The sequence below is a fragment of the Prunus avium genome, chromosome 2 (genome assembly GCF_965620075.1).
Source record: "Prunus avium chromosome 2, drPruAviu1.hap1.1, whole genome shotgun sequence".
NCBI lineage: Eukaryota > Viridiplantae > Streptophyta > Magnoliopsida > Rosales > Rosaceae > Prunus > Prunus avium.
In genome coordinates this window covers 8,953,592-8,976,046 of record NC_142285.1, presented here as the reverse complement: position 1 = coordinate 8,976,046, position 22,455 = coordinate 8,953,592, and the positions used below count along the sequence as shown (strand labels likewise).

General features: G+C 37.3%; 1 protein-coding gene across 6 annotated transcripts in view; it reads right to left on the bottom strand.

Moving 5' to 3' along the window:
• LOC110763996 (putative disease resistance RPP13-like protein 1) overlaps positions 1-20,757 on the bottom strand; it is a 32,943-nt gene extending 12,186 nt beyond the window's left edge. For 4 of the 6 annotated variants that reach the window (XM_088249067.1, XM_088249069.1, XM_088249068.1 and 1 more), the window contains exon 1: positions 16,564-20,757. In XM_088249067.1, the coding sequence (XP_088105193.1) occupies positions 16,622-20,659 (4,038 nt within the window). In that variant the 5' untranslated portion in view covers positions 20,660-20,757 and the 3' untranslated portion in view covers positions 16,564-16,621. The remainder of the gene's footprint in view (positions 1-16,563) is intronic. The other 2 variants (XM_088249065.1, XM_088249070.1) reach the window with 2 other exon arrangements.
• Between the last annotated feature and the right edge of the window lie 1,698 nt (positions 20,758-22,455).

Sequence of the window (22,455 nt, the reverse complement as noted above, 5' to 3'; positions counted from 1 at the left end):
TTTGCTAGGTGACGGACTCCAGATTTATCCAATGGGGCTGAATTTTGGATATGTTATAGTACACACCCATTGGAACAACTTTCATGAAGAATGCGGCCTCATCCGAGCTGTGTAGGTTGCTGAAACAGATCTTGCAATGTGACCTACGGAACTGGACTGGCAGGGGGCTGTAGCCAAAATGAGTTTGTCTTTAAGCTCTTCTTCCATTCATCCAAATCAGGCCTAAACATGCTTGAATTGCATGAATTATGCTCTCTTACTCTATTGGCCTACAAAACACACAAATAGAGGCAAATAACTCAGAATTATAGGAAACTAAGCAAAAGAAGTAAGTAAATTGGGCATGTATATGTATGAAATTATGAGCTTAACAGTTAGCGAGGACTACGCCCAAAGCATCCCAAGAGAGAAGCATGTCCCAGGGGAGTACTCTGTTCTTCTTCCAGCGGCTACGTGTTTGGTGCTGACGTTTCTGGTAGCTTGACGAAGAGTTGAACATGATGTAGAACTGAGATTATGTGAGCTTGGCATGAGAGCTTGGAGTGTGGGAGCTAAAGATCCACGAGTTTAGCAAATGAGAATGCATGTGCTTGGCTTGGTGTTGGATATGCTTGAGTTTGGGCGTTGATAATTTGTTGTTTGTGGCTATGGTGTTTATAGCTTGGAAGGAAGGGAAAGCTTGGAGTTATGCTTGGTGAGGCTTTATGGATTTAAGAGTTTCAAGAGAAGGATAATGGGAGGAAAAGCTTGAGGTTTGAAGGCTATGGTGTTTATAGCTTGGAAGGAAGGAACATGGTTTGATGGTTGCTGGGGTGCTTGAGCAACCAAGAGGTGTTGGTCGATGGCTGCTGGGATGCTTGCAGCAGCCAAAGGATGAAGGTTGATGGCTGGGATGGCCGCTGGAACGCTTGCAGCAGCTGAAATGAGGAAGGAAGATGAGTTCTCATGGTTGCTGAGAAGCTTGCAGCCACCAAGAGAAAACTGATTTTGCCCAGCAAATGCCTCCCAATTTATAGAGGGTGAGGGTTTTCCTTTATTTCTAATAGGCAAAGAGATGTGCTGGTGTTGTTTCGATTCAGCTGCACCAAAATAGATTCAGCTGCATCCTCAACTTGTGATACTCGCAAGTGCACGAGCCGTTTGGTAGTATAGCATATGTAAGTGCGAGGTCGATCCCACGAGGATTGGTGATTGAATGATCCAATTCATTTCCCCTACATAAAACAGAAATGAAAAAGAAAATAAATAAAACAAGAAAAAAGTAAATAACTCAAGCAAATAAATTCCCAAGTTTAATTAGATTAATGGATTGATTCTAGCTAAAGTATGATTAAGCCATGGTGTTTGGTCAAAACCTTGTGTTCCTAATTCTCTAATTTGATCATTTGTTGTCTAACCTAAAACTAAGCATTAGGAACCCATTAAGCATAGAAGAACAATTTAAACAACCAAGCATGTATCTAATCCCTGTTGTCGAATGTCCATACATACTCTTCTTATCCATAGTTCAATTCGAATTAAAGCATGGTGTCTACTCTTAATTCAAACCAAGATAGCTAACATGCAAGCCTAAATGGTGATCAATCATTCAAACTAGCATATTAACTTATAAGCATAATGAATAAGAACAAAAATCATAATTGAAACTTGGAAACTAATTAAACTTGAATACTTAAGAAAGAATGTACATTACAAATAAAAGTAAAGTAGAACTTGAAAAACTTAAGGAGAATTTCAGCACAAATATTTCATTACAACAATTGAAAACTAGAAAGGAAACTAAGAGAATTTGAGGGAGAGAAGGGAAGGGAGCTCTAGAGAAGTGTTTGAGAGCTCCCCCCCTTGGGGTGTGTTTTGAAGCTTGAAGGCTTCTCTATTTATAGGGCTAAGAGGGAGGAACATCATGATGAACTCCCACACCATCCTTCATCTTTTGCTGCACCTCAAGCATCTTCACATGGGTTCAAAGGTGATCAGTTGTGGCTGCCTTTGCTGCCAACCCATGTGGTTGCCTTTTGGTTGCCAACCCATGTGGTTGCTTTTTGGTTGCTGAAAAACGAGTTTTCTGAACCAGTCTTGGTGTAGGAAGGCCAGAGGTTTCAAAACGTATCCAATGGTGCTCAAATTTGGATATGTTATACTAGACACCCATTGGAACAACTTCTATGAAGAAAGTATTCCCATCGGAGCAGTAGAAGTGTGCGTTTTGGGCCTTGCAAGTTGACAGCCGAACAGAGACTGGAATTGACTTCATTTCATTTCTTTGCTTTACATGCATGCACATGCTTTCTCTATAATAACTCCAGCATGTACCAACTTGATCCTTTAGAATTTCATAGCTGGAATGCCTCCCCACTTCACTCATTATGTTGGATCCAAAGTCAGTTGCAGCATGGGTGAGGCACATGGCTTAAAGGAGGAGACAAGGCTCAAAGCTGGCAGCTGCAAATCCTGCTGAGCAAGGTTGGGTGTTGGACGGGCTGAGCACTCCACAAATATCCAATTGGGCTGAAATTTGGATATGTTGTAGTAGACACCCATTGGAACAAGTTTCATGAAGATCTTCACCTCATTCGAGCCCCATAGCATGCTGATCCAAGGCCAAGAAGTTGACCTACGAAATTGGGCTGGAAAGGGGTTGTAGCCAAAATGTGTTTGTCTTTAAGCTCATATTCCTCATATGCCAATCAGCCCTTAACATGCATGGATTGCATCAAATGTTATCTCTTGCTATCTTAACCTACAAAACACACAAACAGAGGTAAGTGACTCAAAATAAAGAGAAACTAAGCAAAATCACTAAGTAAAGAAGGCAAGCAAGTGTACGAAATTATGGACTTATCAAAACAGAAAATGGATTAAAAGCACAAGTTTAACTCAATAACATAACCAAATCATAAGCTAGAAGGGTACAAAATGATATACAATTATGAACCGATCAGCTGGAACCAGCCTATTTCCAATGGGTAAAAGGGAGCGCTGGGGCATGCTATTTTCCAGCAGGCAAAGCTAGGTACCGTAAACTGATTATTTCCTATGGGTAAAAGAAAGCACTGGAAATGGCTTGTTTCCAGCAGGTAATAGGAAGTGCTGGAAAAGGCTTGTTTCCAACAGGTAAAGCTAAGCATTTGGAAAATGGCTATTTCCTATGGGTAAAAGGAAGTGTGATCGGTGCATATTTACATATCATTTTGTACCCTTCTAATTTATGATTTGGTTATGTTTTTGAGTTAAACTTGTGCTTTTAATAAGTTTTGTGTTTGTTTCAGTGTAATAAACTTAAGGACTCACTAATTGCATTTTGGAGACAAGTTAGCTCAAAACGGTGTCTGCAGATCAGTCAACTTCACGGATTGGACTGTACTTTCTCAAGAAGAACCAGATGATGAGCCATATATCATTGGAAAGATACGGAAGTCTAGTTTCTGTATAATTTTACGGTTCATGATTCCGAGTCTTCTAGAGAAAGTTATACATGTTTTGGCAACTTAAGGTCAAATTCGGCAGCATCTGCGTTAGTGGGCCAAATATCACATTTGAAGGCCTTCCCGATTTTTCCTTGAGTTGGGCTGCATATGCTTGGAAAGATAATTCAAAGAGCTTCAAGATCCATATTTTTCCAGATTTTTCAGATTGGAACCACAAGCCCAAAACGAGCCCACAAGCTGGCTGTAATGCATTGTCATGCATGACATATGCATGATGAAGTGTTGTTGATTGTGGGAAAGTTTGGTGAAGCATATTCAATACCTATTTTTGAGTGGAATTTTGCAGCAGCCAAATGAATTAATTGAAGTTGAAGTGGATGATGCAACACTAAGCTTAATGACAAGAAGAATTGTTTTCAAATGCAATTGTGTGTTAGGTTAAGTTGGTGAATTAAGTGTTGTGTGTTAGGTGAAGTTAGTGTGTTTAGAAAATTCAATTGTATAATTCAGATTTTCACTTCCCCTAGGCTTATAAATAGGGAAGTTCTCTAAGCTTGTAAAAACACCCCAAGGGGGGGAGCTCTCAAACACTTCTCTAGAGCTCCCTTCCCTTCTCTCCCTCAAATTCTCTTAGTTTTCATTTTCTAGTTTTCAATTGTTGTAATATTTGTGCTGAAATTCTCCTTAAGTTTTTCTTAGTTCCACTTTACTTTTCATTATGTAAATTCTTTTCTTTAGTTTCAAGTTTGATTAGTTTCCAAGTTTCAATTATGGTTCATGTTCTTATTCATCATGCTTATAAGTTAATATGCTAGTTTGAATGATTGATCACCATTTAGGCTTGCATGTTAGCTATCTTGGTTTGAATTAAGAGTATACACCATGCTTTAATTCGAATTGAACTATGAATAGGAAGAGTATGTATGGACATTCGATAACAGGGATTAGATACATGCTTGGTTGTTTAAATTGTTCTTCTATGCTTAATGGGTTCCTAATGCTTAATTTTAGGTTAGACAACAAATGATCAAATTAGGGAATTAGGAACACAAGGTTATGACCACACACCATGTCTTAATCATACTTTAGCTAGAATCAATCCATTAATCTAATTGAACTTGGGAACTTATCTGCTTGAGTTAGTTATTTTCTTTCTTTCTTGTTGTATTTATTTCCTTTCTTTTTCATTTCTATTTTGTGTAGGGAAATGAATTGGATCATTCAATCACCAATCCTCGTGGGATCGACCTCGCACTTACATATGCTATACTACCAAACAACTCATGCACTTGCGAGTATCACAAGTTGAGGATGCAACTGAATCCATTTTGGTGCAGCTGTATCTACACAACAAAGTGCTTGAAAAATATCTCATTTGCTCACCCAAATTGGAGAACTCTAAGTAATGGGCTTGGACTTTGGTGCTCCCAAGTAGCTAGCCCATAGTCTCCATTATCCAAGGGCTTCCGTGGGCCTTGTGGACCTCCGTAACCTTCCACACCACAATCCCTCATGCAAGCCCCGTAAACCACATGACTTGGGTTCATGTGAGCTTGATAAGTGATTGATATATGAAAAATGTATTATTGGCTTTGCATGGCATGTACACTATTATTTATTTAATGAATTAATTTCCAAAATACAGCTTGGATTAATGCATGACCAATATTATATTTTATATCGGGCCTTAAATGTCTTTGGGCTTCTCGTGACTTTTTTGGGCCTCAACAAAAAGAAAAACAGATACAGAGGAAGAGAAAAGAAAAGAACAACACCCATCTTCTCCGACCCACATACCCAACTCAACCACCATCATCACCCAATCAAACCACCACAACCATTAATTAGTGGAGAGAGAGAGAGAGAGAGAGAGAGAGAGAGAGAGAGAGAGAGATGGGTGGGTGTATGAGATTCATGCCATGGAAGGAAGGAGGAGTAGGTACGGCCTGGGAAGGAAAGGAAGAAGAAAAGGAAATAAAAGATAAACGGCCTTGGGAAGTAAAGGAAGAAGAAAAAGGGAAGAAAGAAGGAAAGAGGACGAAAAAGAGAAAAAAGAAACAGCATGCGAAGGAAAAGAAGAAGAAAAGAGGAGGAAAGAGAGAAAAGGAGAAAAGAAAAAGAAAAAAAAAAGAAAGAAAAAAGAAAGGAGATAAGATCTATGTTGCACCGACACTCCAAATTGCTGGAGTGTCGGAGTGTCGAACACGCCGACACGCCGACACGGCTCCGACACGCCGCCGACACGCGTTGGACACGGTCAACGGCTGGGACACGGTCAAGACACGCCGCCGACATGGTCAAGACACAGCTCCGACACGGTCAAGACACAGCAGGGACCATATTGAAATTTTGAAAATAAAAGTTGGGGTCTAAACGTGATTTTTGAAACTTTGGTGGACTGATTTGAAATATTTTTTAAAAGATGGGTTAAAAGTGGAAAAAGACTTTTTTAAACCTAAATGAATCTCACATTTTCAGCAGCCACTTCAATTCCTCCGCGCAGCTTTTCTCCTCTTCTCCAGCTTTTGCAAAGGTAAGTATCTTTTCATTTTTTTTCCCTTTTTTTCAAATTCTTTTATTTATGTTCTCTATCTCTATTTTCTTTTCGTCTTTTGTTTTGTTTCTCTGTTTTGAAGTGTTTTGTATCTTTGTATGATTTTATATGTATTTGGTTTTTTATTTTTAATAAAAGTCTTGTTACTTAGTTGTGGAGTATATTTGAATTTGGTTTATTAATTGGGTATTAGACATAATGAATGTGAAGTTGAACCATGCTGAATTTTTTAAGGGAAAGATGAGTTACTCTAATGCTAACTCTAGTGGGGATTCCTCTCATGCTCAATCAATTGATGATAGTGCTCCACTGTGGAAGTATGTTACAAAGGCTGAATCAAGTAAGAAAGCTGGAGGAAACGTTAGTTTCAAGTGTCATTATTGTCAAAGCATGTTTCAAGGTTCATATTCTAGGGTGAAACATCATTTGTTGAAAATCAAAGGAGGTGGGATTAGACCTTGCAACAAAGTTACACAAAGTAATGTATCGGAAATGAAACGCTTGGTAAATGATGCGGAGTTGAAAATAAAAAATGCCCAAACTGGAAGAACCGTTTCTTTGCCCACATCAAGCAAAGAAGGTTCTTCGAGTGCTAGTGCTTTTGATTTGGATATTGGCATGAATGAAGAAGTTTTGGAACCAAAGAAAAGGAAGGGAGTTAGTGGACCTCTTGAAAAAGCCTTCCAAAACAATGCAAGAGAGCAATTGGATAGTGTAATAGCAAGGATGATGAACATGAGTTATTTATTTTGTTTTATGGAATTATGTGACATTGAAATATTGAGAATTAATTCATTATTATTTTAATTGCCGTGTCCTAGCCATGTCTGTGTCCTACTTTTTTGAGATTTTCCATGTCGCCATGTCGCCGTGTCGCGTTCCCGTGTCCCTGTACCCGTGTCCGTGCAACATAGGATAAGATAGTTTTTGGGCTTTAATTTTTTTCATTGTTTATAATAATTTAGCCTCTAAAAATATCAAAATTAAAAAAAATTAGAATTGAAATTAGCAAAAATACACCTGAAAAATAATTGTACTACCAGACACGTTTTCATTGTTTTTGTTTTCTAAAGATGTTTTCTAATTGATCTACCAGACGCATTTTCATTTCCTGAAAATGTAAATTTGTTTTCTTGTTTTCATTCTCTGAAAATATTCTCAAAAAACATTCTCCGAAAACGTTACCGGGCCTTAACACCCAGCATAAAATGAAAAGGAAATATATCAAATTTAGCTGTAGGATTTTCGTTTTTCATTCCAATTTTGTATATTTTATTACCTTTTTTTATTTTTCATTTGGGTCGGATCAATAAAATAAGGATATATGGATAAACTTAGCAATTGTCCCTTTTTTTTGTGTGAATGACTTCATGCTTTTGGGTCGAATGTGACTTTACGCTTGAAGTCATCTCATTTGAAAGCAAATATTCTAAACTGGAACAAAGACGTTGCCTCATAAAGGCCGGAATTGTTAATTTCACATTCTATACATTATTCTTGAACTCTGAACATGTACGGTATGAATGTACTATGGCAGCTCCGAGATTTTAGGGACATGTACCAAATTAGTAATAGAGCATTCTAAAACAAAGTCTTGAACAAAAATATATGAAAAGGATTGGATCATATATAACGTTATGATTCACTCCAGTCTATAATGTTTTAATCCCGTAATTACATTTAAATAGTCATATCCATGACAAAACATCCGTTCAACGACTACAAAGGCCAATGTTATTACACCTTTTTGTTGTTGTTAAAGTAGTGTCATAAGGACCATTTTTATAAAGACGGGTTTGGCTCCCCGAGGACCTACAAAACACAAAGCCTTCATGTTCTAGATAATATGCAATTGGCAAACATAGTGACAATGTTAGCATACTGAATGGCAATTGTGGTCTTGTTACAGTGACACCAAAATTGAAACCTCACCCAAAAAAAAAGTTTTAATTATAAATGTGTTGACATGATGGACAAATTAGAATGTAAGCTATCCTTGGTTCTTAAAAAAATATGATGATTGTCCTTGGTTGTTAAAAAAATATGTTGGATCTACTTAGTTGTAGCAAAAAAATAATAATAATAAAAAATAAAGATTAGAGGTTCATGTGTACTCGAGAGAAAGTTGTCAAGGGCCTTTATGCACAAACACTACATAAGAAGAGTTCACCAAGTCAATTCTCAATTGTACCAAAAGAAGAGTTGCAAAAAATTTTATATTCTTAGAATTATTAATGGATACATTGTAAAGACAAAATCAAAATGTAAAAATTTGTACATATAAAAGGGTGTTGTTATTGTTAAATGAATCCTAAAATTAACTGAATATTATGATCTAAGTACACTCTAATATTTAAATCAAAATGTAAAATTAACTAAGTACACCCTATTTAACTACCAAAAATACCTCTAGTACACCCTAATGCGTGCTATCACACAACATCCTAAATACTAAGTACACCATATTTTCCATGAATTGGTGCCCTCTTTTCAAATTTTAGGTTTGCATCAAAATCTTTAATTTCATAAGTTTTAGATACTTTATGTGCCAAAGGATGATTAGTATGTGGTTTCTTTCAATTAAAGAATCGGTAGTTAGTTTGGCATGAAATAATTTTTTTCTTTTCTCATGGATGGTGTAAATACAGAAAGCTCGTTCCCTCTCTTTCTCCCTCTGTATTTATCTATCTCTATATGTTTATTGCTATCTGTCAAACTTGGCTCCTTGTGCAAAATGGACTGGATACAAAGGTGGAAAAGTCAAGGAAAGGAAGAACAGATACAAAGGTGGAAAAATCAAGGAAGCAACTCCAGCAAAATTCCAATTTTGCATATTAGCATAATTTGAAAAGGACTTAATGCTCTCAATTTTTATTTTTATTTTTATTTTGGCTTTTTTTGTGGGACAAAGATGCTTTCAACTATCACAATGCAAATTCCAATTCTGAATATTTTTACAGATGTCATTGTTTGATTGGGTTGGGATTCTTACCGAAGATGCTGACCTGGTGTCCCTGGTTAGTACATGGAAAGAAGGGGAGGTGAAGAAGTTGCTAAGCATCCCTGGTCACTAATCAATGAAAGGTGGAGAAGTTGCTATATTTGTAGGATAAACTTAGCAATAGCAGCAAAGCATAAAATGAAAAGGAAAAGAGAAAAAGAAAAGAAAAGAGGGAACATATCAATTTTAGCCAATTTTACTGTTAGAATATCACAATGTATAGGGATTTTTGTAGAAATGTCACATGAACTTATATCTCAGTTTCAATTTGTCACTTTTAAGAAAAATTTAAGAGAAATGTCACCTTAATTTTTCAAAATCCATGATTTGCCATCTGACTTTAACACCATCCAATTTTCCATCCATTTTTAAGGGCATTTTAATCTTTCTATTTTCAAGGGTATTTTATAAATGGAAAAATTATTATATAAAAAATTGTATATCTTTTAAACAATTAAAATTGAAAAGAAAAAAAAAAATCTCCCATTCCCCCATCCCATGAGTGTCACCAACAGCTACAACCAACCTAGCCCACTTTGAAATCCGTTCCCCCTTCCTCCTTCGCTCTCTACCATGGAACTGTTGAAGTTTTCGCTCACCATGATGCGGGAGGAAAGAAGGAACCAAAAGGGCTACAAGAAGATGCAGCAGCTGGAGAAGAAGAAGCACTGGCGCTCGAGCGACAGATGGATGATTTTGCAGGCGCTCGAGCGGATCACACATACTGTGCGATTTCCTGACGAGATATGGGCAGATTTTCTCCCAGTTTTGGGGTCTTTTACGTTTCCTATTCCTAGTTAACTTGTAACTAAAGTCCTATGCATTATAAATAGGACTTTTAGGGTTAGGTTAACAAAGGGGAAAAGAGAAGATGTAACACAAGACAGAATTCAAGGGTGAATTCTTGAGTGTTTACGAGGGCATCAAAGGGTATGAGCAAGGGTGAGAGAAAAGAGATCTAAGGTTCTTGTGAGAGCTAAGGGGGTTCAGCTGTAACCAAAGTTGTTCTTACATACTAGTGAATTTCTCGGGTGAATCACCAAGAAGACGTAGACAGAAGGCCAAACCTCTATAAATCTTTGTGTCCTTGTGTGTTTGTTTTACTCTCTTCGTGGTGTGTATGTTTTATTCTCAAGGAGTTTGTGTGTGTGCCGTCGCATAGTCCATCAACGACAAGGTCTTGGAATATTTTTGCACAGCAGGAACACCTACCCTCCACGCACAAATTCCCTCAACCCACCCAAACCAACAACTCGGTAGCCTACGTAACAGATGGTGACCAAGCAAACTTTAGATCCTTGAACATAAACATAGTGGAAAATTAGGCCGATGGGGTTGGGTTGGGGGAGAAAGTAAGGGAGAAAGGTCTCTTTTTTTCTCTCTTTCTTTTCCTTGAAAATGAAAAGAGTAAAATACCCTTAAAAATGGATGGAAAATTAGATGATCTTAAAGTCAAATGACAAATCATAGATTTTGAAAAATTAAGGTGACATTTCTCTTAAAATTTTCTTTAAGGTGACAAATTGAAACTAAGGTATAAGTTCATATGACATTTCTACAAAAATCCCTAATGTATAATATTCTTTAACAAAACAAATGGCATTCAACCACACTATTGACCCTAAATGAAACACGATTTTGAGTGAATACAGTACAAGAATACATTTTGCTGACGACTAAAAAGCATCATGATAGCCCTTAATTGACGGCTCAGAAAGCGTCATGGATGCCACGGTTAGGAAAGGGATACCCCCTTTCTTGACGTCCATCAAAATGCATTGTTTCATGACGGTTATCAAACGTTCACAAAACCGTCAAGAAACTATCTTTTCTTGACGTTTTTTAAGAATCAACAAATCTTTTTTTTCTTTTTCTTTTTTAACTTAAGAGTTGTTTCTTGATGGTTTTTAGCCGTCAACAATAGTATGACTGACAAAAAAAATTAAGTTGCAAAGAAATAATTAAATTGCTAAATAATTATATAAAGCAACAAACTGAAATCTCACATCCACTAAAATAAAATTATTATATATATATATATATATATATATATATATATATATAAATATTCAACGCTACAAAAATGTTATAACATGTCAACTACATAGGCAAATGATATTATTAAAAACATATAAACATATGGAAATGATCCAAATGATCTAATATCTAGTAAGTGTAGGTCTCAAACTATGTAGAGAACTTGTCACTACATTCCTTAGCACTTGATGAGCCTAAAATTGTTTTTGTGGTATGAGCCGCACTAATCACATGAATTTGCTAAGATGTAAACATATGAATTAAAGAGTTAATTAATGCACATAAAACTAAAAGTAAGCAGATAATAGATGATGCCTGAAATAATCTCTAATTTTTAATACTATATATATAATGATGAGATTATGAACCTGTTAAGTTCCCTCTCTAACGTTATAGTTAAACATACACTTTCTTAGATATTTAAGATAATGTAAAGTTAACAAAGATAATATCAACCAAAGAAGTTCTGTGATCGAAAGTATTGAATGCTAGCCTAGTAAATGCACCAGCGAAACTTGTGATTAAATCAAATCAGCACCTAAAGTAACATAAAATGCTGGAAGAAAATAGACAGACTTGCTGGAAGAAAATATATGAACTTTGTGTAAGGTGTGCTTATCTAGTTTCAAATTCTCAGAAATTTCAGCAACAAACTTTCGAATTACCTATGACATATGTGTACTCTTAAATGCACAAAGAGAACGATTCAAAAGAGGTTTATTGACTAAGGGTTGTGAATGACGACATTTCTGTTTCTTGCATCAATATATGACGAACAAGGATAGAATAGAACTTATCAAATGGTTGGGGAAGGTCAAGTCGTTTCTGCAAAAATAGAATGGTACATGTCTGTTGCCTCCCTCAGATTTAGATTTGGGGTCATTCATTTGTTCTTCTTCCTTGAAGAAGGTTGCCATTGATTAGAAGTAAGGTTCTGCCTAAGTTAATCATGTGCATGCTTTATATTTTATGAAAGCATGCTTTAAGATGCTTCTGATTTGTGATGGTATGCAGTTTTGTGCAGTGTTTACTCCAAGCTATATACGGTTAGCAATTTCCAAGAGTGACGACCAAGAAGAGAAAACTGGATTTAAGATTCGTTTTGAAGACTACAATTTTCCTTTTTTCGCCACTAAAAAATAAGATAAACCATTCCATAAAAGTGTAATGTTATTAACACAAGAAACTGATATTTTTAATCCAAACAATGCATACAAGAAACTCAATCCAAATTCTTCATTGTAATTTGTTACAACAAAAGTGTGTAGTGCTACCATTAATGCATTAGAATACTGTTTGATGACAAAGTTAAATTCCTCAAAAAGAAAAAATGTGTACAAATTCCATTTACAGAGTTGGCCTTGCCATAAGTGATTGTTTAGCAGAAACTGGATTTTTGCTGGGATTAAATGATGCAGCCTAACAAAAGAACTCAGATGGGCTGTTCTAGAATTGTCAAGACAGGTCATTATCTCTCCTCCCAATCAAAATACTCCATCTCTTGCATTTTCCAACAAGAACTTTGTGAACAGGCTGCAATAAGAAATAGCACCCATTTCACCATCAATCATCCCTGTCGCGACCACGACCAATTTCCTTACTGAAGCTCTGCTTCTCAAGTTCATCAGGGATTCAATTGCCAGCTCCGAACATGTTGCCAGTTTTTTACCCCAAAAAAAACATGTTCTCAGGTGCAACTTGCAACAACAGGGGCATCAGAGGCTTCAAGATCAGCTCTGATTTCGTCACCACCTATCTCACTTGCAGGTGTTGCAATCTTCAAAATGTTTACAAATCTCTATGTAACTCATGAAAGTCCATTGCACTTGATATATCTAGAAAGGTTCATTGACTCAGCAGACACTTGAAGGCTGATTTTCTGTCTGAAATGATGATGACTTGAGCAATGCCATGTGTGTACATATCTGGTCTGTTCCTACAAGTCCAAATTAGAAACGACAAATTAATCGTAATAGGAGTCTAAATGAACCTTAGAAAAAGGTGTTCAAGTCCAGGAAAGATCTAATTAAACATCCAACAGAAATGAAGCAAAGGACAATAAATGAAAATAAATTACCCGGAAAAAAACAGTCTATCTCAATTGAGTGTTCAAAACAATAAAAAACCAGTGACATGACAATAATAACCAGTGGATCAACAGACAAAACAGTAATAACACATAGATGATACTTGATGACTTACGATAAGAGGCACTTCCAGCATCCAACAGAACCATGTTTAAGACTATTTGTGTAGATCAATCCGTTAATTTTCTGCTGTGCTTAAGATATCTCAAAAAATCCATTGGCTCATAAGACAATTGAAGGTCCATTTTCAGTCTGAAATGCTGATGACGTGACGCAAGCAATGTATGAACCTGCTTAGTCTGATCCTACCAATCCAAATTGGAAGTTGATGTTAATAGGATTTTAAATGAATAAGCAACCAAAAAGTTAATTATTTTACATCTTGCTGACAAATTAATCTATGAACCCTCTCCGCCACACCCCTCTCCTTTCAAATCATCAAAGACCCTTCTATCCCTATCCAACAAAACAACGAAGTAAATTGTCATTACATCACATCTCCCCAAAACCATATAGCCCCAAAAGTTTAAGCTTCACACACAACAATGCATTACAGGACGCAGGGTTAAACCAGTTGATTCTTACCTCCTTAACCAGCCGCAACCATATAGATAAAGCTACACAATTAGTATAAATTCCTCCATTGTTGAGAAAGAAAGGGATTTTAAAATAGTATGAAATAAGATGGCTCCCATCCGTAGTTTCTTATTCTGTGTGGCTGACTCCTTTAACAGTACAAAAACAATAAGAGAATAATTAATTACATAATACAATCAAAAAGATCCTTGTTGGTTAATTTGTGGGTTTGATCCTCACCTTCCAGTTTGCATCGCAAAGCTTCAGTGTCAATCTCATCCAGTAAGTCTTCTGCATCAAAGACAGCATGCTTGAGCTTGTTAAGCCACTCTCTCACAGCAGGGTTCCCAATTTGCTTCTCCTCTGCATCATTGAGCACCGCAAACAAAATCAACAGTGTCGTCTTCAGGTTCATGAGGAGTGGTTCGTCGAGTTTCTTCTGCTGAAATAAGTTGATGAACTCGGCTGAAGTAACTTGAAGTGCGGCACCCTTTGTTTCAAATAATTGCAGAACACACCGCTTAGGACAAGAAAGCATACCATTTCTCTTTATCAAATCAGCTCACAGAAAATGGTTGCTGTGTATCACTTGACGCCTCTCTCTCCACTTGCCCAAGATCGACAAACTATAAAAGATGTAAGAATGAGCAATTTAAAGAGATGCAAGCTTTCCCAGTTATTACTGATATTTAAAAATAAAAATAAAAAGTTCGAAAAGCAAAGTTACTCGATGATGACTTTCTTACCTCTTTGCAGAGTCTTTGATCCTACAAAATAATTGCAACACAGCCACTTATAAGAAGCATTTCTAGCCTCCAGTAGAAAATTTCAAACAGAAAAATGTTTACAAATCCTTATGAGATATCTGAAGGCTGATTTTCTGTCCCAAATGATGATGAGTTGAGCGATGCCACGTATGAAAATGTTTGGTCTGTTCCTACAATTCCAAAATAGAATCAACAAATTAATTGTAATAGGAGTATACTTTATAATTTTGGTGATAATACATTCTAAATGAACCTTAGAATAATGCTGGTTTTAATCAATGTAGACAGTTGTGAATATGAAACCGCAAATTATACAGCTAACCTAACCCTTGTTCAAGTTCAGGACAGATTTAATTACGAATCCAAACAGAAATGAAGCAATGGACAGGAAATGAAAATAAATAACCCAGACAAAACAGTCATCAACAGAAATAAAGCAAAGGACAGGAGATGAAGCTACTATGGAATGAAGCAGCCGATGGACCAGACGATTAGTATAAATTCCTCCATTGTTGAAAAAGAAACGGATGAATGATCACTTTTGAAAAAAATTATGAAGTAAGAGGCCTCCTTTTTTATTTTGTGTGGCTGACTCCTTTTAACAGTACAAAAACAATAAGAGAAATAATTCATTACATAATACAATCAGACAGGTCCCAGCTGATATATGCAAACTACTGTTGATTATCAGAAATTTTAAATTCTGTATTGTTGTCCCCCCTCTCCCCCCCCCCCCCCCCCACCCCAAACCGTCGCTGTTATTAAACAGTTATGATGAGGCAAAAGAATGAAACGAAAACAAGTGTTAGAAAGTAAACCTCCAGATCACCAAAAGATCTAATTGTGACTTTCCATTTGTCAAGCAATGTTTGTGATCAGAATTACAAGAGCATAACATATCTACACAAGCTTCAAGCTGGTAACAGAATAGAAAAGATGAGACAGCATGCCAACAGGGAAGGAAATGCGGATGCGAGTTTGTGCCATGCCACCTATGTCAAAAAGTAGGCTTCTGCAGTTCAAGATAAGCAAAACCTGCTTTCATTAGAGGAAACAAAAACATTACAAAACAAGGGACAAGTTATCTACTGGACAAGCTAGACTACTCAAGCTAAACATCCTAACATTACAGGAACGAAATATAAAATACAGCAGCACTCCACTAGTAACATAAATGAATTCTAAAAACAGAGTGTGGTTGAAGACTGACTGCGACATTAACATATAAAAGCATTCATCTCCTGTCTTATAAAAGCATTTTTTTTCTTATGTCTAATAAAAAACCAAGGCTTAACAAAGAAAATGAGAGGGGTGACAAACAGGGCCGAAACAAGCTTAATTCACTAAGAAGATTTTGTAATTCCTCAATGTTCTCTCTCCTCCACCTGTTGATACTAAGATAATATACATGCAGTACCTAGGAAAGTACAACTTAAGGTCACCAGTTGAACCCTAATAATATACTGTGAGTTTTATCTTACACCTTAAGCTCACAGGTTATCCATAGACATTGTATACAATTTAAACTAGCTCAAATGAGACTCAAGTACATTTTTATTACAAAAATAGTACCTCAAAATGTGCCAGTTGAGATGTTCCGTAGAAAAACAAAGAGCTATAGTAAACCCTCCTCTGGAAATGACACATAAAGAAGCCTTGCAAATGAATAGCTCTCCAAGAGAAGATATGTTGTCCTGCAAACAGACTGCTAATTATTCAGCATTTGAGATTTAAATAGGATATAAGTTGTTTACTGAGATTTAAATAGGAAATCAGATTGAGTGTTTGTGTTAAGTACTTTGTATGTGAGCGAGAGGGAGAGAGCTCATATCTTATGATCACACTTCTTCGCCTATCTTGATGCAAGGAATGTGAGATACCTTTTCTACACGGCAAAACAAAGAGCATGAGACCAGTAAAAAGCAGTGACAATGCAAATGACAAAAAGCTATGATTTTGATCAGATGCGTGAAATTATTAGAAATTCGGAGATTGAATTTGGGCAATGTCCAACATGTGTTTGGGTTTTTGGAAGAGAGAGAATATGTGTTTTGGTTTTTGTATTCAATTAGAAGAAGAGAAGCAGTTTTTTAAAGTAAGAGAAGGCACATACCTGACCTGACTTTGATTTGAGAGTTGAGGGTTGACAGTGAAATATGGAATATCTCATATTATATGATCACTTCGTCGCCTATCTCTATGCAAGGAATGTGAGATATCTTGGCCCAATCTTGTCCCGTCTTATTCTTATACCTTTTCTCCAGGGCAGGACAACATTTGATACACAGATAAGAAAGAGATGGCGGCAAACCCTCTTCTGGCAGGCATTGGAGACTGCGACAATCCGAAATATGTAGCTCTTGAAGAGAAGTGACGTGTCCAAGACCCTTCCCGTCCAAAGATTTCAGAGTTGATAGATTAGAGATGCTGAGAGCGTGAAGAGTGGTAGGGAGCAGCTGTTCCTTGAGCAACGTCTCCACGACATGGTCACTTCTGATATGAAGTAGTTCAAGGGAGACAAGTGCTTGCAAACCCCAGTACTCTCCCGCTGATGAAGCCCTCAGTCTCTCACAATTCCCAATGCTAAAACATCGGAGGTTGGGAGGCAAACCCCCATCTTCTGCAAATGACTCCAGATTCGGAAGATTCCAAATCAACAAAGCTCGAAGGGCTGTGAGGGTGTGAAGGCGTTCGGGCAATGACTTCAAATTCTCGCATTCACCGACTACAAAGTGAATCAAGTTGGGAGTGGGCAATTCTCCCTCGTGAAAACACACCATTTTTGGACATTTATAGACATGCAAGTCATTGAGATGGCTGAGATTCTCAACAGCTCCTTCTTCTTCAATCAAGGAAAGGGATTCCAGATTCTCACAATCACGAATGTGAAGCTTCGTCAATTTGGGAAAAATGCCCAACGGGAAGGACCTCATTGAATCACAGCTATTAGTTATACGCAAAGAGTCAAGCGAGGTTAATTTGGCCAACATCTCATGAGGTAGGAATTCTAATCTCCTACAATATTCTATAGTAAGTGATGTCAATGTAGTGGCTAGGCCATCTTTAGGGCACGACGAGAGTGTTGGACAATTCCGAAGAGTCAAATGTTGAAGACGGTTGCAGTTGGGCAAGCACTGTACGTCAACAACATCTTGAATCTCAAGTTGGGACAGGAGCTTTGTCTCTAATAATGATAACAGAGTTTGGCATCCACCACTTATTTCCAATTCTTCAAGGGATTTATAGTTAAGACTATTGGTAGTTGTGGTAGTCGCCCTTCCATCATGTAAAACCTCACACCTAGACACCGTAAGCTTCTTCAAGCAAGGTAGCTCACAAGGCAAACTTCCTCTCAGCTTCGGACACTTGTTTAGAATCAGCTCCTCGAGACGAGGAAAGTCTGGACCATATTCACCTCCACTTGCACTTCCACTTGGTACCCATTCCTCCCACTCTAGCATCTCCCTAAACTCTAGCTTCTCCAGAGATTGAAATGGCTGAGTCAGATTAGCTCCATTTTTGCCATAGAATTCAACGCCAATCATCTTCACAAACTTCATTCTTTCTATGCAGAGCTCTTTGAGTGCCCGTAGTCGCCCAACTGGTGGGAGTGACCAACAATAACTACAGTCACTGAGATGCATGACTTGTATGTTAGAAAAAGATGAGTCTCCTAACCAATTCGGAAAATTGGTTCCACCATAGAATTTGATGGATAATTTCTCCAAATTCACACAAGGCTGGAGCTTGTCGAGTACATCTTTCTCCTTTTGGGAATCATCAGCATCCTCTGCACCCCATGAAAACTCTAACTCCTTGAGATCTTTCTTGTGCTTCATATTGGCGTGCAGTGCATCCCTCGCATCAACTACATTTTGTAGCTTCAAAATTGATAGTTTTCCTCGAAGTTGCGGGAACTCCCTCAGTTCTCTTATGCCTGACCTAGTAGATTTGCCCACAACAAATGCAGTCAATGTTCTCAAACTTTTCAGTCTACCCATTTGCACCGGCATCTCTTCAATTTTAGTTCCACTGACATCAAGATGATGCAAATTAGCCAACTCCTGCATGCCTGCAGGCAATTTATTTAGAGAACTACAACCTCCCAACGCCAATTTCTGTAAATTAATCAATTTTCTAATGTCTGCAGGAAATTCAAGGAGTGAGGAACGATTTGACAATAGTAATGTCTGCAAGTTGTAGAGATTGCAAAGTGCCCCAGGTAACCTTTCAATTGCGGTATGGGAAATATCCAAGTAGCGCAAGTGAATAAGGTTTGCAATAGAATCAGGTAACTCAGTGACATTTTGATAATGTGACAATGATAACACCCGTAAACATCTTAATGATGGCAACAAATCTTGCAAAACTTTTTTACTTACAAATTGTTTTCTCCAATATATATATGGATTTAAAGAGGTAGGTAGGAAGGTCCGCAAACATTTAGCCTCATATAATGGTTCAAATCTTGGAGCAGCGTCAAATCTTCCCCTAGCATATGACAAATGACGAGCTCTTTTAACTTCACAGGATGCCCCAACTTCGAGCCTAAGGCAAAACCCCTGAGACATGAACATAGCCAAGTCATTAATGAGATCATGCATAATGAAGCTGAATTTCCTTGACTTTTGAAACAACGATCGTGATAACAGCTCATCAAAGTATCTTCTAGCCAATGCTTCCATCCTTTTTCCATTCTCAGCTTTTGGAATTATACCTTCTGCAATCCATAATTGAACTATATCTTCCTTTTCAAACTCATAATCCTTTGGAAAAATTGAACAATAAGCAAAGCATCGTTTCAACTGAGCAGGAAGATAATGGTAACTCAACCCTAGAGCCGGAAGAATGTTAGTTGTATCATAGGGTTGGTCCCAAAAACTGTCATTTAGTATTCTATTCCAGTACTCGAAATCTATATTGCAACGTAACAAACCCCCAAGTGTTTGTGCAGCTAAAGGCAACCCTTTGCACTTGATTGCAATTTGCTTTCCAATGTCTTCCAAGTTTGAATGTGCACTACACTTTTCATTTCCAAATGCATGTTTTGCAAGTAATAACCAGCAGTCCTCTTGCGACAATGGTTCTAAGTATTGAATATGAACATTTTGCATGACATATGCTACATTTTTGTTCCGTGTTGTTATAATGACTTTACTTCCCCTTGTTCCTAAAGTAATAAAAAGGGCTCTAAGGTAGTTCAAATCCTCATTATTCTCATTCCATAGGTCATCCAACACAAATAAAAATTTCCTTCCCCTCAGTTGCTCTCTTAGATCTTCTTGAAGCAAATTCAGATTTGCCATGTTACAAGGCTTTGAAGTGACTGCCTCAAGGAGAGTTTTAGTAATTTTAATATAATCATCGCAGTCTGGAACACAAGCCCAAGCTTTAAGTGTAAAATTCCCTTTCACCTTATCGTCATTGTAAAGCATTCGAGCAAGGGTTGTCTTGCCAACCCCACCCATTCCAACAATGGTGAGGAAAGACACAGCATCCTTTCCTGCATCATCAGATAGCAACACTTTCGATAACTTTTCTTTGACTTCATCTCTACCATATACATAAGGTTCAAGAACCAAGGAGGTTGTTTGAGTTCTTTGAGAAACCTTCCTCCCAACAACTTCTCCCAGACCAAGAGCACTTTTCAGTTGTACAAAGTTTTCTAACCTTGCTAGTAACTCTTGTATCTTATCATTCATGCTCTGATAAAAATGATTACGAGAAGAAAAGAGCAAGTTCCGCACCTTGTTGGTAAATTTTCCAGTTTGATCTTCACCTTCGAACTTGCATCGTAAAGCTTCCGTGTCGATCTCATCGAGTAAGTCCTCTGCATCAAAGACAGCATGTTTGAGCTCATCGAGCCAATCCCTCACAGCAGGTTTCTTAATTTGCTTCTCCTCTGCGTCATCGAGAACTGCGTATAAGGTCAACAGTGTCGTCTTCAGCTTCATGAGGAGTGGCTCATCGAGTTTCTTGTGCTGAAATAAGTCGACGAACTGGGCTGAAGTAATTCTGTCGCACAATACCTGGACGGAAGCAGAGATAAGAGCCTCTCCGATCAAAGCCATGTCTTTTATCTTCTCTGCAGACTGCAAGGGATTTGGATGAAGTAAAATATTCCAAGATTTGCAAGTAGCTAGGCTAGCACAACTTGGAAATACAGGTTTGTAACACAAGTATGGAAGCTTTTTGAGACTAAATATCATGAACTTGTAATCTTGGCCTTGGAAAACCCTCTCTCTTTCAAGGACTGTTCCTTCTTTGTTTGTGGCTGAAAACTTTTCTATGGCCTCACATGGGGATGGGTTCGGCAAAGTTGGACGCAAAAGCTTTTGAGAAATTGTTGGTGGACTTCTTCAAATTACTCGTGTGGGTGCGTGGGACCCACACTGGCAGAAATGGTACAAGATAACTTTTCTCATTTTTTGGTTGGACAAAGAATATGAATTATCACCAGCAAATTCCAATTTTGAATAATAACGCAAACTTTTCTCTTCGACTTGGGAATTGTCCGCGTTCTTTGTGTGTTTGGGTAACCAAACTTTTCTCATCAAACCAACAAATAATGGTACAGTTACTAGTATCAGATATTCATGCTTGAATCACACAAATTGCAAATAGCAGTTTGCTTCGATCTCTTTAAAGAGAGCGATATATTCACGAATCAACCTAATATATGACTGCTACTTCTAAATTATAATTTCATCAAGTGGAAAGAAGTCTCCAAACCAATGTGGCCTCGCCTCAAGGCTAGGACTACACATCTCAAAGAAAAAATGAGCCAACTGATGGGCTATGTCTTGTAAGATTCCACCTTCGATTAATTACTTTCCTCCACTGAAGTTTGTTTTCCACTCAAGTATTAATTAATTTGTTACTTTATGTAATCAGCTATAGCAGCAGCTGTATATAGTTGGTTAGAAAAAAGAAAATGAAAAAAAAAAAAAACAGAGAATTAAGGGAGAACCCAGGACCAAGCTGCCAGCCGAGGTCTCCACCCACCCACCCCACCCCGTCAGCAGCAAAGCCTCCGTCCTCTCCTCACTGCCATCGAAGCCTCCCTCCTCTCCTCGCCACCATTGAAGCCTCCCTCCTCTCATCGCCACCATCGAAACTAAGTTGACCATAACTCCCTAATCAATGTTTTTTTTAGAATAAAAAAGAGAAATTTATGTTATTAAAAATTAAGTTTTTCCTTTTATGTAAAACTCTTATTCGAAACCTTTAAATATAAATATTATATAAAACAAAACTTTAAAAGTAAAGTAAAAATACAGAAACAAAGAAATATAAGCAAAATAAGTCAAGAGTAAGAAAGCAAGCTAGTTATGGTGAAAGCATGTCAAAGACGCTGATCTAAAACCTTTGTAGCCTCCCTATGTGTAAGTAATGAAGGTCTACAAGACTCCAAGATACAACCCCCAATACGCAAGCTCAAGGTCCGCTATGAGCACGTTCACAATCGAATAGAAATCTCCAAGTCACAAAATCGTTGCCCAAAAATAATAATATGGAAAGTAGAAAATATATGAAAGTAAGAGAATAAAGAAATCAAATTGTGACAGAGGAGTGGTCTTTTATAGGCATCCAATACTTATAACATTCATACACATTAAATCATAAAAATTAAGGCAATAAACAGAAAATAAAAACTGAAAATTAAACAATTGCAATTCCCATAACAAATAAAAGAAAACAGCCGAAATATTAAAACAAAATTTAAAAATGAAAATGTTAAAATTTAGAAGCCTTTCAAATAACAACAATTTGGACGTATATACGTATTGTTTCTGACTTATGTCTGTCTAGTTGATTAACCATAGTGAAGGTGAATTGGACAAATCTACTCCACCCATATGGCAACGTTGTTTCCGTAATACGCCTTCGGATATATGCAGATCCGCCTGAACAAAAGGAGAGAAACAGAGTGGTAGTGTTGTTGGATTCACAAATGGCTTCAACGTTTTTATTCCACCACATTTATTCTCTGTTCTGTCTATTT